Genomic DNA, 10139 nt, shown 5'->3' on the forward strand with positions numbered 1-10139 from the left:
GTTGTTTTTGTTTTTTTTCTGAAACAACTTAATTTTTTTACTTATCAGAAGAGCACTTGGAAAACTGGTGGCTCCAGCTGGAAGGTGGATAGTGCTATAGGCCAGGGCTGCTTTGCCCTACTCCCTGGCCAAACAGGGCATCAGCACACAGAGCCCTCAGCAGCTCCACAGTGTGGCTGGGCTTGGCCTGAGAACAGACGTAAGAAGACAGCGAGCTGAAAAGATGATACAAAACTGGGAGGAGCTGTTGACTCGCTCAGAGGCAGTCTCCCTGCAGAGAGACCACGGTAAATTAAAGGACTGGGCAATCACCAACCGTATCAAGTTCAATAAGAGATTGGGCCAAATTCTGTACCTCGATGGGGCAACCCTGGATGTACGGACAGACTGGGGAATGAGATGCTGGAAAGCAGCACCATGGAAAGGGACCTGGGGGTCCTGGTTGATGGAAAGTGCCCTGGAGCCAGGAGGGCCAACCCTGTCCTGGGGCCATCAGGCCCAGCATCACAGCCGGGCAGGGGAGGGGACTGTCCCACTCTGCTCTGAGCTGGGGCGGCCTCACCTGGAATATTGTGTATCGTTCTGGTCACAACATAAGAAGGGTATAAAGCTGTTAGAGAGCATCCAAAGCAGGGCAATGAGGATGGAGAAGGGCCTTGAGGGGAAGCCATATGAGGAGCGGCTGAGGTCACTTGGGCTGTTCAGCCTGGAGGAGACTGAGGACAGACCTCACTGCAGCTACAGCTTCCGTGTGAGGGTGAGAGGAGGGGCAGGCACTGAACTCTTCTCTGTGCTGACCAGTGATAGGATTCAAGGGAATGGCCTGAAGCTGGGTCAGGGGAGGTTTAAGTTGGATATTTGGAACAGGTTCTTCATCCAGAGGGTAGCTGGACACTGGAACAGGCCCCCCAGAGAAGTGGTCACAGCACCAAGCCTGACAGAGTTCAGGAAGTGTTTGGACAACGCTCTCAGGCACATGGTGTGATTTGGGGATGGTGCTCTGCAGGGTCAGGAGTTGGACTTGATGATCCTTGTGTGTCCCTTCCAACTCAGCACATTCTGTGATTCTACAAACAGCCGGGCCTGGGCAGCACCTGTGGCTCTCGGGGGTTGATGAGGACGGCGAGCGTACACGCCGTACCGGGCCCTGACAGCCCTCGGCTGGGTGGGGGCAGTCGCGGCACCGCCCCGCTGTCCGCCCTCTCCCTTCCGGGGTGGGCCGGGTCCCGCCTGCAGCCGCTGGGATGCTGCTGGCTCGAGCTGGGGCTGCTACGGGGCGGGCCTCGGCGCAGCTGGCCGCCCTGTCCCAGGTGCTGCGGCTGGAGCGGAGCCGCCGCACCGCGATCGTGTTCCCGCTGCAGAAGCTGGAGCGATACCTGGCGCCCGGCACCGACACGGCGCCGTTCCGCCTCTTCCAGCCCGGGCTGGCCGCCCTGCAGCGCTCCGAGGCGCTCTTCAGGTCCGACCATGGGCACCCCATCGACTACGTGAGCTCCGCCGTGCGCATGGACCATGCCCCGCCGCCCGCTCTGCCCGAGGTCAGGCGAGCGCTGCCCCGCGCCCTCGGCCGGGACCGTACCGGGGCAGCGCCTTCCCCCCGCCCGGACCGCCCCGGCCTGCGCTGAGCTGCGCTGCGGGGGTAAAGGGGTGGTGGAGTGGTTGTGCAGCTCTGTCAGAGCGCTGCGCAATATGTGGGGCACTTACTGCTGCTTTTTAACAAATCGTTTAGTTGTTGTTGTTGTTGTTCCCCGTTGTGTAACTCGGCAGCCTGACATGTCCGTGGCTGGGAAGTGACCAGGACTGGCTGCAGCGAGAGGTGGGCGGGTGTAGATGTGCCTTCTCTGCCTCTCCCCCTGCAGGTGTGCTTCATCGGCCGAAGCAATGTGGGGAAATCATCTTTAATCCGGGCCTTGTTTTCACTGGCTCCAGAAGTGGAAGTCAGAGTGTCAAAAACTCCGGTGAGTGACGTTTTTAACTTCCCTCCCTTTGGGTCATGAGCGGGTACCAGTCCAGAGGATAGGGCTTAGAAGGGTGGGAGGGAACAAGCTCTTTAGTAGCCTGAAATGACAGAAAGTGCCAGCTCTGGTGGCCATCCTCGTGGCTGGCATTGGCCTTGCTCTAGCCCAGGAAGAGGCAGAAGGAGCCCAGCCTGGCTCTTCAGGTAGACGAAGTTGCTGCACAACCTGAGCAGGTGTGCTGTGAAGGCCTTTGAGAAGAACCAAGCTCAGAGACCCATTAAGGTAAGTAAGACATGTAAGTCCATTTTATGACTAGAGCCATATAGGGTTGCTACATGTCTAGGAGACTGGGCAGTTTTAAGCATTCTGGGGGGACAGGGGTCTGGTATAGAGATATTTTGCAGGTTTTTTAGAAACCACCCTGTGCTTCATCTTGCCTAAATCCTCTCTTCAGGGCCACACCAAGAAGATGAATTTCTTCAAAGTAGGGAAGTACTTTACTCTGGTGGATATGCCAGGATACGGCTATCGCGCCCCGCAGGACTTTGTTGAGATGGTGGAGGCCTATCTGCAGGAACGGCACAAGTAAGGGACCTACCTGTACCTCAGCACAGGGAAAGCCAGACAGACACCCCTATACAGTGACATGTAATGAGGGGAGAAAATGCAGAGGGGTAGCTGCTTCCATCCACTAGTTCTGACATCATTTCCCTGGAAGCTTCTGCAGTGTCACTCATTTATGCTCAGACAGAGCAAAACAGCAGGAAAGATTGAGGCGCTGCTCCGTGCTGACTCTCAGTTTCCATGCATGGCTTTTCTTGTCTCTTCCTATCCCCAGATCCCATGTTACTTGTTTTTGCTTATGAATTTGGAAGTAGCAGAGCAGGCGTGAAATAATGGTGACAATTACTGTTGCTTGTATTTCTGGCAGCTTGAAGAGGACTTTCCTATTAGTTGATGGTGTAGTTGGACTCCAGAAAACAGATCACATTGCAGTAGAGATGCTGGAAGAGTTTGGGATTCCTTATGTGGTAGGTAATGCTTCATTCTTGGGTTGGTTATAAGGTACAAGTAATCTAGAAAGGTGTGTACCCTCCATCTGAGTTTATGCAACTTGACCTACCTAAGCAGTAACCCTTTATTGTTAATAAAATAGGTTTATAATGTGTTGAGGGAGACAAATGGGACTTAAGAGGGGTTTTTATGTGGTTTATTAAATATATTTTTTTTCAGTGCTCAGCTTGAGCAGCTTGAAAAGGCACACTCCTTATGCAGGCCGTAGTTTTGATGAACTGTGTTAGACTATTTTTTCCCCTAGATATGACCAGAGCTTTCAGACTGCTTTGTAAGATGGTCTAGGACTCTTAGAGATGTTCCAGGTTAACAGCAAAATAATCTTACTGTCTTCTTTGAATCCTCCCTTTCTGGATCCATGCAGATGGTGTTAACAAAAATTGACCGAGCTTCCAGGGGATTATTGTTAAAGAATGTACTGGAGATCCAGGAGTTTGTAAAGGAGAGCACTCAGGGATGCTTTCCTCAGCTGTTCCTGGTCAGGTAAAGCTCCTCTCCACTGCTGCTTTTGCCTTTCTGGTGATGAGTTCAGTAGGGCAAGATCCCTAAAACAAGTCTGTCAGCTCTAGAGACAGGACCTCTCTGTGCCCCAAGAATAGAGGGTGGGCTGCTGATGGGGAAATGTCCCTTGCCTTCTTTCCCCCTTCTCTGAAAGTGAGTGAAGTTTGTTTCCAAGAGTGCTTCTTCCTTTGGCCTTTCTCAAAGCAAGGCAGCTGTTCCTGCACTGCATGGTAGCAGGCTTTCCCATTTTATTTGGAGTTCTGGTAACAGTAAGAGCTGTAATTGTTGGATTACATAGCCAGAGTGCAGGCTTTTCCCAAGATGTACTGTGGGACATGTAACTGAGCACAGCCAGTGGCTGTTTGCCTCTATTACTGCAAGACACATCAGAATGTGGCACTGAACATCTATGCCTCTTTTTCTACAGTTCTGTGGAGTTTTCGGGGATTCACTTGCTCAGGTGTTTTGTAGCCCATGTTACTGGAAACCTGCCCACTGTAGAGGCCAGCTGAAAAAACCTGCTGATCTGCTTGGCTCATCAGGAACAAAAGGTACCAAAAACAGAGGTCTCGGGTTTTTGTTGCAAATAACCCAAGTTACTATATGGTATTTTTGAATAAATTAGCATTTATAAAGCTAATTTTTTTTTCTTTATTAAGTTAATCAGTTCAGGAAGTTTGCAGTGTGAATTAATCCAGGTTACTATAAAACTGTTTCATAAAACCTACATGATTGTGCCAAGGAGAAAAAAAAGTAGGTAACCTCCATAGAGAAGGGAAGTTTTAATACTGCATTTCCTCTCCCCATACTGAAATGTTCAAAAATCTACTACTCCATGCCTTACCTCTGCTATATTTAGGATACTAGAGCCAGTCTAGTAATATCATTAATAAAGAGGCATTTAATCTAGGAAAGAAAAGCTATAGCCCTAACATTAAGCAAACTGTATTGCTCAGTTGAACTGAATGATACACAGAGGTTTACTTCTCTCAGCTGGGGTTAGGGTTAGGACAGCAGGGGCTGAAAACTACCTCCTGTGCATCCTACATGCTCTAAGGCCATGCAGAGTGGAAATAGCCAACCTCTTGTCTGTGAAGGGTGTTTGATGTCTTGTATATTTTACTTTTGTAACTTTTCTGTGTCCTGTGTTCAGTAGGCGCAGCAGGATGGCATGCCTTGCTTGCAGACATTGAGTTGTCCCTGTTCCACAAGGATGAAGGAAAGAACACATCTTTTATGGGATCTACTTTTCCATGAGTGTTGGCTTGAAACAGAGTGGAATAAAAGACTGACATCTAGAGGAGCCCTGTCCTGCACACTGTTATGAGTCAGTGCTGCATTTACCTTCTGTTTTGAGATCCAGCATGAATTTCTGCAGCTCCACATGGATGAATTGCCAGATCTGAGGCACACCATCCATGATCTGTATCGGCTCTACCCTGGCAGCTGATGCACGGCACTGATGTGCCCTGTATGCTTTAGGGGAACTGCATCCCACAGCAGCTATGTCTGTCTAAGAGCACCTGAAGCTGTCCAGTTACAAGGCAGAACTGGACAAAAGGACAGCTATAAATAGCAGCACTCATACAGGAGAACTTAGTCTGAAGCTATGAAGTGCCTGTGTCAAACCCTGACATTCAGTCTTTGTCATAACGTGGCCAATAATCTTTGTCTTAACATGGCCAAATGTGGTTATGCAGTTGTCAGTTACTTGCATTAAGTGTTTAAACCTCAAGAAAGGAAAGCTCTTCTCTAAACCACTCTGACAGTGCAAAAGGACTAGAAATATCACTTTCTTTGACTATGCAATTTCTTCTAACACACTAGTTATGAGACAAGATCTGTTTTCAGCATACATGTAAGAGGAGAATGTGAGGAATGCAGTAAATATGGCTCTCTAGCTTCTGCATCTTAGTGACCAAACCTGTAATTCTGTTAATATTTTATCTCTAATCCCAAAATGCTGCAGGCCAAACCAGCCCAAGCAATGCATGCATCCTAAAAATGCAGTAATAGCTATATAGGTGGAACAGATGAAAGTGAACACTTCAGGAAGAGCCTTTTTGTAATATCTTTAAACGAGGATCTTCCAAAAACATCAGTCTTGTCAAGGCTATAATTTTTAGGGCCTCAGCCTTGACTGAAGAGCCTCTGAAAATAACCCTGAATATGTAAAAAAGTGCAGTTCTGGTTTTAGTCCTTCTTCAGAACAAAACCCCTTACATTTCATTGCAGTGCTAGGAAGTCTTTTACTAACCACTTAAATACATTAAATACGTCCAGTTAATCCATTTGTACAAACAAACTGGATGTGTGTGCATGGAACATTAGGTACCATCTTTTCCAGAAGAACCAGCTTTACCTCTGGACACATCTTGGTTTTATTCAGAAGTGCTTCAGATACTGGAGTAACTCCTGCATTTTGCTCTCGGGCATTTGCAGGAGAGAACACTACCGTTTGATTCTTGAGTGTGACAGTGCCCCTGTGACAAAATAATAAATAAAATCAAGTCCTCTTCCTAAACAGTAAAACTTATATAAGTGCCTTTGTGGCAACAGGCTTTGGGTAAGCAGGTGCCTTGACACACCACTGGAGTTTTTTTGCCAGGTTCTTAAGTAACCAGCTGAGTTGCAGAGTGAGGAGCTGCACTTTCTCAGGCCAGAGACACAAAAGATCTTCCTTTCTTTTCCCCCTCATTAATGAGTGGTGGGTGGACCTGGCAGCATACTGATACAGTGGAGCTCATTTCAGTTTTAAATTCCAATGTCTTTAGTTGTTTGCAATGCATAAGCTTCACTTAAGGCTCCTGTCATTACCTGATAAAGCTTTGTGTCTTCTACAGCTATTACTTACAGAAGTGATGTTGAGTATTAGCTTCCATGGAAAAGGATTTCACCTTGTGCATCTTCCCTGGTCTTTCAGCAGTACTTTCTCCATTTTCTTCCTCTACTCTGTTTGGGTCTGGTCTGCTCTGTCGCCATAAAGTGACACTGACACTACAAAGGCAGTATTTTTGCAACAGTGTCCAAAATTAGAACATTGCAGTCTGGACGGGTGCACCAGTAGATCAGTAAAAACTGGCTGCATAATTGAGCTCAGAGCATAGGAGCCGGTGGGTCATTGTCCAGTCGCATGGCAGTTACAAGTGGAGCACAGCAAGGATCCATTCTGGAATATGTCCATTTTAGTTAGCATCTTTATGAATAATCTGGAGGAGGTGCATTCCTAGATGCACCTAATTGCAAGATTAAAGCAAATGTGCCTAGGCCACCGGACTGAGGGGAACAGTGGACATACTCAAGGGCAGGGCTGGAGCAAAGGGGCTGACAGCAACAGTATGAAATACAACAGGACTGGAGCATCTCCCCTGCAAAGACAAGCACCATTTGGGTACTGTCCAGAAGGTGGAAACCTCATAGCAGCCTTCCAGTATGTGAAGGGAACCTAAAGAGAAGCCAGACGGGGCCCATCAGGAACTGTAGTGATAGGAAAAGGGGGAATGGGGACAAACTGAAAGAGGGGGCTTACCTTGGGCAACTTGGTCTTGTGGGAGATGTCCGTGTCCACGGCAGGGGGGTTGGGATTAGATGATTTTTAAGGGCCATTATTCCAACTCTTTTACATTCTATGATTCTGTGAACATGGGCAAGTGTGCCTCGCTGAAGGGAAGGAGAAGCCCCTGCCAACCGAACAAACCGACTGTGAAAAGCCACCCTTTCTGACTTCGTGGCTGACCCTCTTCCGAGCAGGGGGGTTAGCAGACACCTCCCGAGCTCACTTTCGAACCACGCTATCCCGATCTCGCAACCCAACAATGAGTGTCATAGCCAGGTTTGGGCAGGGCCACCAGACCTGCGCCGCAGCACCATGGGGGTGCCCTCCGCCCCGGCAGGCCCGGCAGCGCCGCCCACCCCGCCCGGCGCGGCTCGGCGGGGCCGCGGGGCGGGGCCGGGCCGCCGAAGCTGTTCCGGGCCGCCGGGCAGCCATGGCGGATGAGGAGGAAGACGTGCCGGTGAGTGGCGGAGGGGCTGCCCTTCCCGGGGATCCACAGCCCAGCCACGGGAGGAGGGGCGGCGGGAAGGAGCCGGGGCCAGACGGGCGCTGACCGCTGCCTCCCCTCCGCTTTGCCCGTGTAGTTCGAAGAGGACGCGGAGGACGCCGGCGGGGGCCTGGACGGCGGGCAGGGCAGGAGGAAGCGGCTGTTCTCCAAAGAACGTAAGTCGGACCGGGCCACAGAGCTCTGCCCAGCGCGGCCGGGATACTCAGCTGAAAGCCCGAGCTGACAGCTCACTTCTTAGCAAAACAGCGGCTTTCATAATATGCCTTGGCTGCAATTGCAGAAATCTGCCATGTAGACCCCCCTCAAAAATACTGCTAGTGCATCCTCTAGACCTAGCTGTGCCCAAAGTCAGCTGCGCTGTCACTGTGCAGTGCTTTGCAGCCTAAATGAATATTCAGAGAGCCTGTCCTCAGACATGATTTTCTGTATGTACAGCTCCTGTCCCTACAGGAGGGCTTTTGTTGTCTTCTGTTTATTTCCTGTATGTTTCTTCAAGATTTGTCCTGCCTGACAGACGAGAGTGCTGTCCTGGTGCAGGAATGTGCAGGCTGGTGAGCTCTAACTAGATATGTGCAGCACTGAATGGATGAAAGCCTCATGCTGAGTGTTTCTTTGTGCAGTAAGGTGCATGATGTATGGATTCGGGGATGACCAGAACCCTTACACAGAATCAGTGGACATTCTTGAGGACCTGGTAATAGAGTTTATCACTGAAATGGTAAGTCAGCTCTAGATGGCATGGTCAAACCATCCTCACCAGAACTTTGCCTTTTTGAAGGTTAATATCTCTGACTCAAATATTGCATTAGCCCAGGTCCCAAACTCATGGCATTAGTAGGAGAAACATAAACTTGGATTTTGTTTTCCCAAGATTAAAGCAAATTTATGCATCTTGCTCCATGGGGACTTAGAACACTGAAGTCTTTAAGCAGCAGTTAGATTAATATTGTAGGAGGGGAAATGCCCATCTGACTTTGGGGTTCACTGTTTGTGCAGCTGACAGAAGATAAGGCTCATATTTGAAAGTCTGTCAGTTTTTTGTGTTTGCCCAGTGTCTGTACATGGATAGGAACTTAGCTCTGCTCTACAAAAGGAATGCATTCTTGGGCCTGAGGCCATTTCTCTTCCAGACCTATATACTGTTTCTAAGTATCCAAACATTCCCCTTTCTTTTGAAAGGTTGGTCTTTCCTATCTTACCAAAATGCTCTACACTGGCCTCTGATACAGTTACCTCACACTGCTTCTAAATTGTGCCTAATCTTCAACCATTCTGCAGGCTCGGTGTCCTATGTATAATCTGTCCTTAGTTTTGATACCATTATGTGATGTATTTGTAGTGGTTATGTTTGGGGTGTAAGTGACAGGCAGCTGGGGACATGGTTTACTGGGAAGTTCTCTTGTGACTAGGATGATGGTGTCCAGAACCTGCAATTGCTTACTCTTTTATTATAAAATGACAGGAAATAAAGTGGAATTGAGACCTTAAAAAAGCACCATGGCAAAGGAATGCTGCTGACTTTTTTTTTCCCTCTGACAGACACACAAGGCCATGTCCATCGGGCGCCAGGGTCGGGTGCAGGTTGAGGACATTGTCTTTCTAATACGCAAGGACCCCCGGAAGTTTGCCAGAGTTAAGGACCTCCTAACTATGAATGAAGAACTGAAACGAGCCAGAAAGGCTTTTGATGAAGCAAACTATGGGTCTTGATTCTGTGCACAAGCTGCACTGGGGCATTATTTGGGCACCTGCTGCCCAGTAAGAAGGAAGAACATGCATGTTGTTTGGAAGGGTTTTTTAGGATGGAGGTCACTGCTGGGATGTCTGCCCTCACTCCCAGCCTTTTCTGAGAAATATTCAAGCAGCTGAAACATTACCTGATTGTATGTTGCATACTTAGGTATTTTTATACCATTTGATGAAATGAGGAAAAGCTCTAAAAATTCCTGCAGTGGCAGGAGTCTGTTTCAAGTAGGCCTGTGTTGGATCAGATGGCTCAAGGGCTGATGGTTCATGATTCTCTAAAATTGTTTCAGTTGTCACTGGGTATTCCTGTGACAGGAAACCCTGAAAATGGATCTTGGTTATCTGTATAAAGACCTTAAACTCAAACTACTATTAAAGTTGTGCTCTTTGCTCTGTATATGCTTTTTGAATAAAACATAAGTTTGTGCCCACATTTCATAACTAAATATACATTGATCAGTTCATAACAGCTTTTCCCTACTTCTGGAACAGCTTGGGGACGTAGGTTCAGTTAACTCCTGATTTCAGAACAACCATAACAAATGCTGTAACAGAAATAATACTGCACATCAAGGCTGTCCCCTCTACAAGCAGCACAGAAGGAAGGGTGTAAGGCTTGGAAAGGTGTTGGCAAGTCTTTTGTCCAAAGCAGCAGTGTGTTATCAGCTGCAGCCTTTCTTCCATGGATGGGAACTATTTGCACTGTGGATTTGACAGCAGCATTTAACATGTGGTTAGGCAATAGAGAGGGGACACTGAGTAAGGGTAACAAAGTCACTGTTCCTGGACAAGGGTAGGT

General features: G+C 48.3%; 2 protein-coding genes across 3 annotated transcripts; both read left to right on the forward strand.

The window, feature by feature from the left end:
* Positions 1 to 1229: 1229 nt before the first annotated feature.
* Positions 1230 to 4849, forward strand: GTPBP8 (GTP binding protein 8 (putative)). Of its 2 annotated transcripts, none has more exons than XM_053932377.1 (7): positions 1230 to 1538; positions 1860 to 1958; positions 2413 to 2543; positions 2890 to 2989; positions 3397 to 3515; positions 3961 to 4084; positions 4687 to 4849. In XM_053932377.1, the coding sequence occupies exons 1-6, from the start codon at positions 1245 to 1247 to the stop codon at positions 4043 to 4045; spliced, it is 828 nt and encodes a 275-aa protein (XP_053788352.1). In that variant the 5' UTR covers positions 1230 to 1244; the 3' UTR covers positions 4046 to 4084; positions 4687 to 4849. The 2 variants fall into 2 exon arrangements, with proteins under 2 accessions (XP_053788352.1, XP_053788357.1); XM_053932382.1 differs by having other exon boundaries at positions 4690 to 4849.
* Positions 4850 to 7248: 2399 nt separating this feature from the next.
* Positions 7249 to 9773, forward strand: TAF13 (TATA-box binding protein associated factor 13). The gene is made up of 4 exons (XM_053932393.1): positions 7249 to 7546; positions 7671 to 7749; positions 8215 to 8312; positions 9134 to 9773. The coding sequence occupies exons 1-4, from the start codon at positions 7349 to 7351 to the stop codon at positions 9302 to 9304; spliced, it is 546 nt and encodes a 181-aa protein (XP_053788368.1). The 5' UTR covers positions 7249 to 7348; the 3' UTR covers positions 9305 to 9773.
* Positions 9774 to 10139: the final 366 nt, after the last annotated feature.

The sequence above is a fragment of the Vidua chalybeata genome, chromosome 2 (genome assembly GCF_026979565.1).
Source record: "Vidua chalybeata isolate OUT-0048 chromosome 2, bVidCha1 merged haplotype, whole genome shotgun sequence".
NCBI classification, from domain to species: Eukaryota; Metazoa; Chordata; class Aves; order Passeriformes; family Viduidae; genus Vidua; species Vidua chalybeata.

Coding starts and splice junctions, on each gene's coding strand:
- GTPBP8 (XM_053932377.1), top strand. CDS start 1,245: ATGCTGCTGGCTCGAGCTGGGGCTGCTACGGGGCGGGCCTCGGCGCAG. Junction 2,990..3,396: donor AGTTTGGGATTCCTTATGTG/GTAGGTAATGCT, acceptor GGATCCATGCAG/ATGGTGTTAACAAAAATTGA. Junction 3,516..3,960: donor CCTCAGCTGTTCCTGGTCAG/GTAAAGCTCCTC, acceptor CTTTTTCTACAG/TTCTGTGGAGTTTTCGGGGA.
- TAF13 (XM_053932393.1), top strand. CDS start 7,349: ATGAGTGTCATAGCCAGGTTTGGGCAGGGCCACCAGACCTGCGCCGCA. Junction 7,547..7,670: donor ATGAGGAGGAAGACGTGCCG/GTGAGTGGCGGA, acceptor TTGCCCGTGTAG/TTCGAAGAGGACGCGGAGGA. Junction 7,750..8,214: donor GCGGCTGTTCTCCAAAGAAC/GTAAGTCGGACC, acceptor TTCTTTGTGCAG/TAAGGTGCATGATGTATGGA.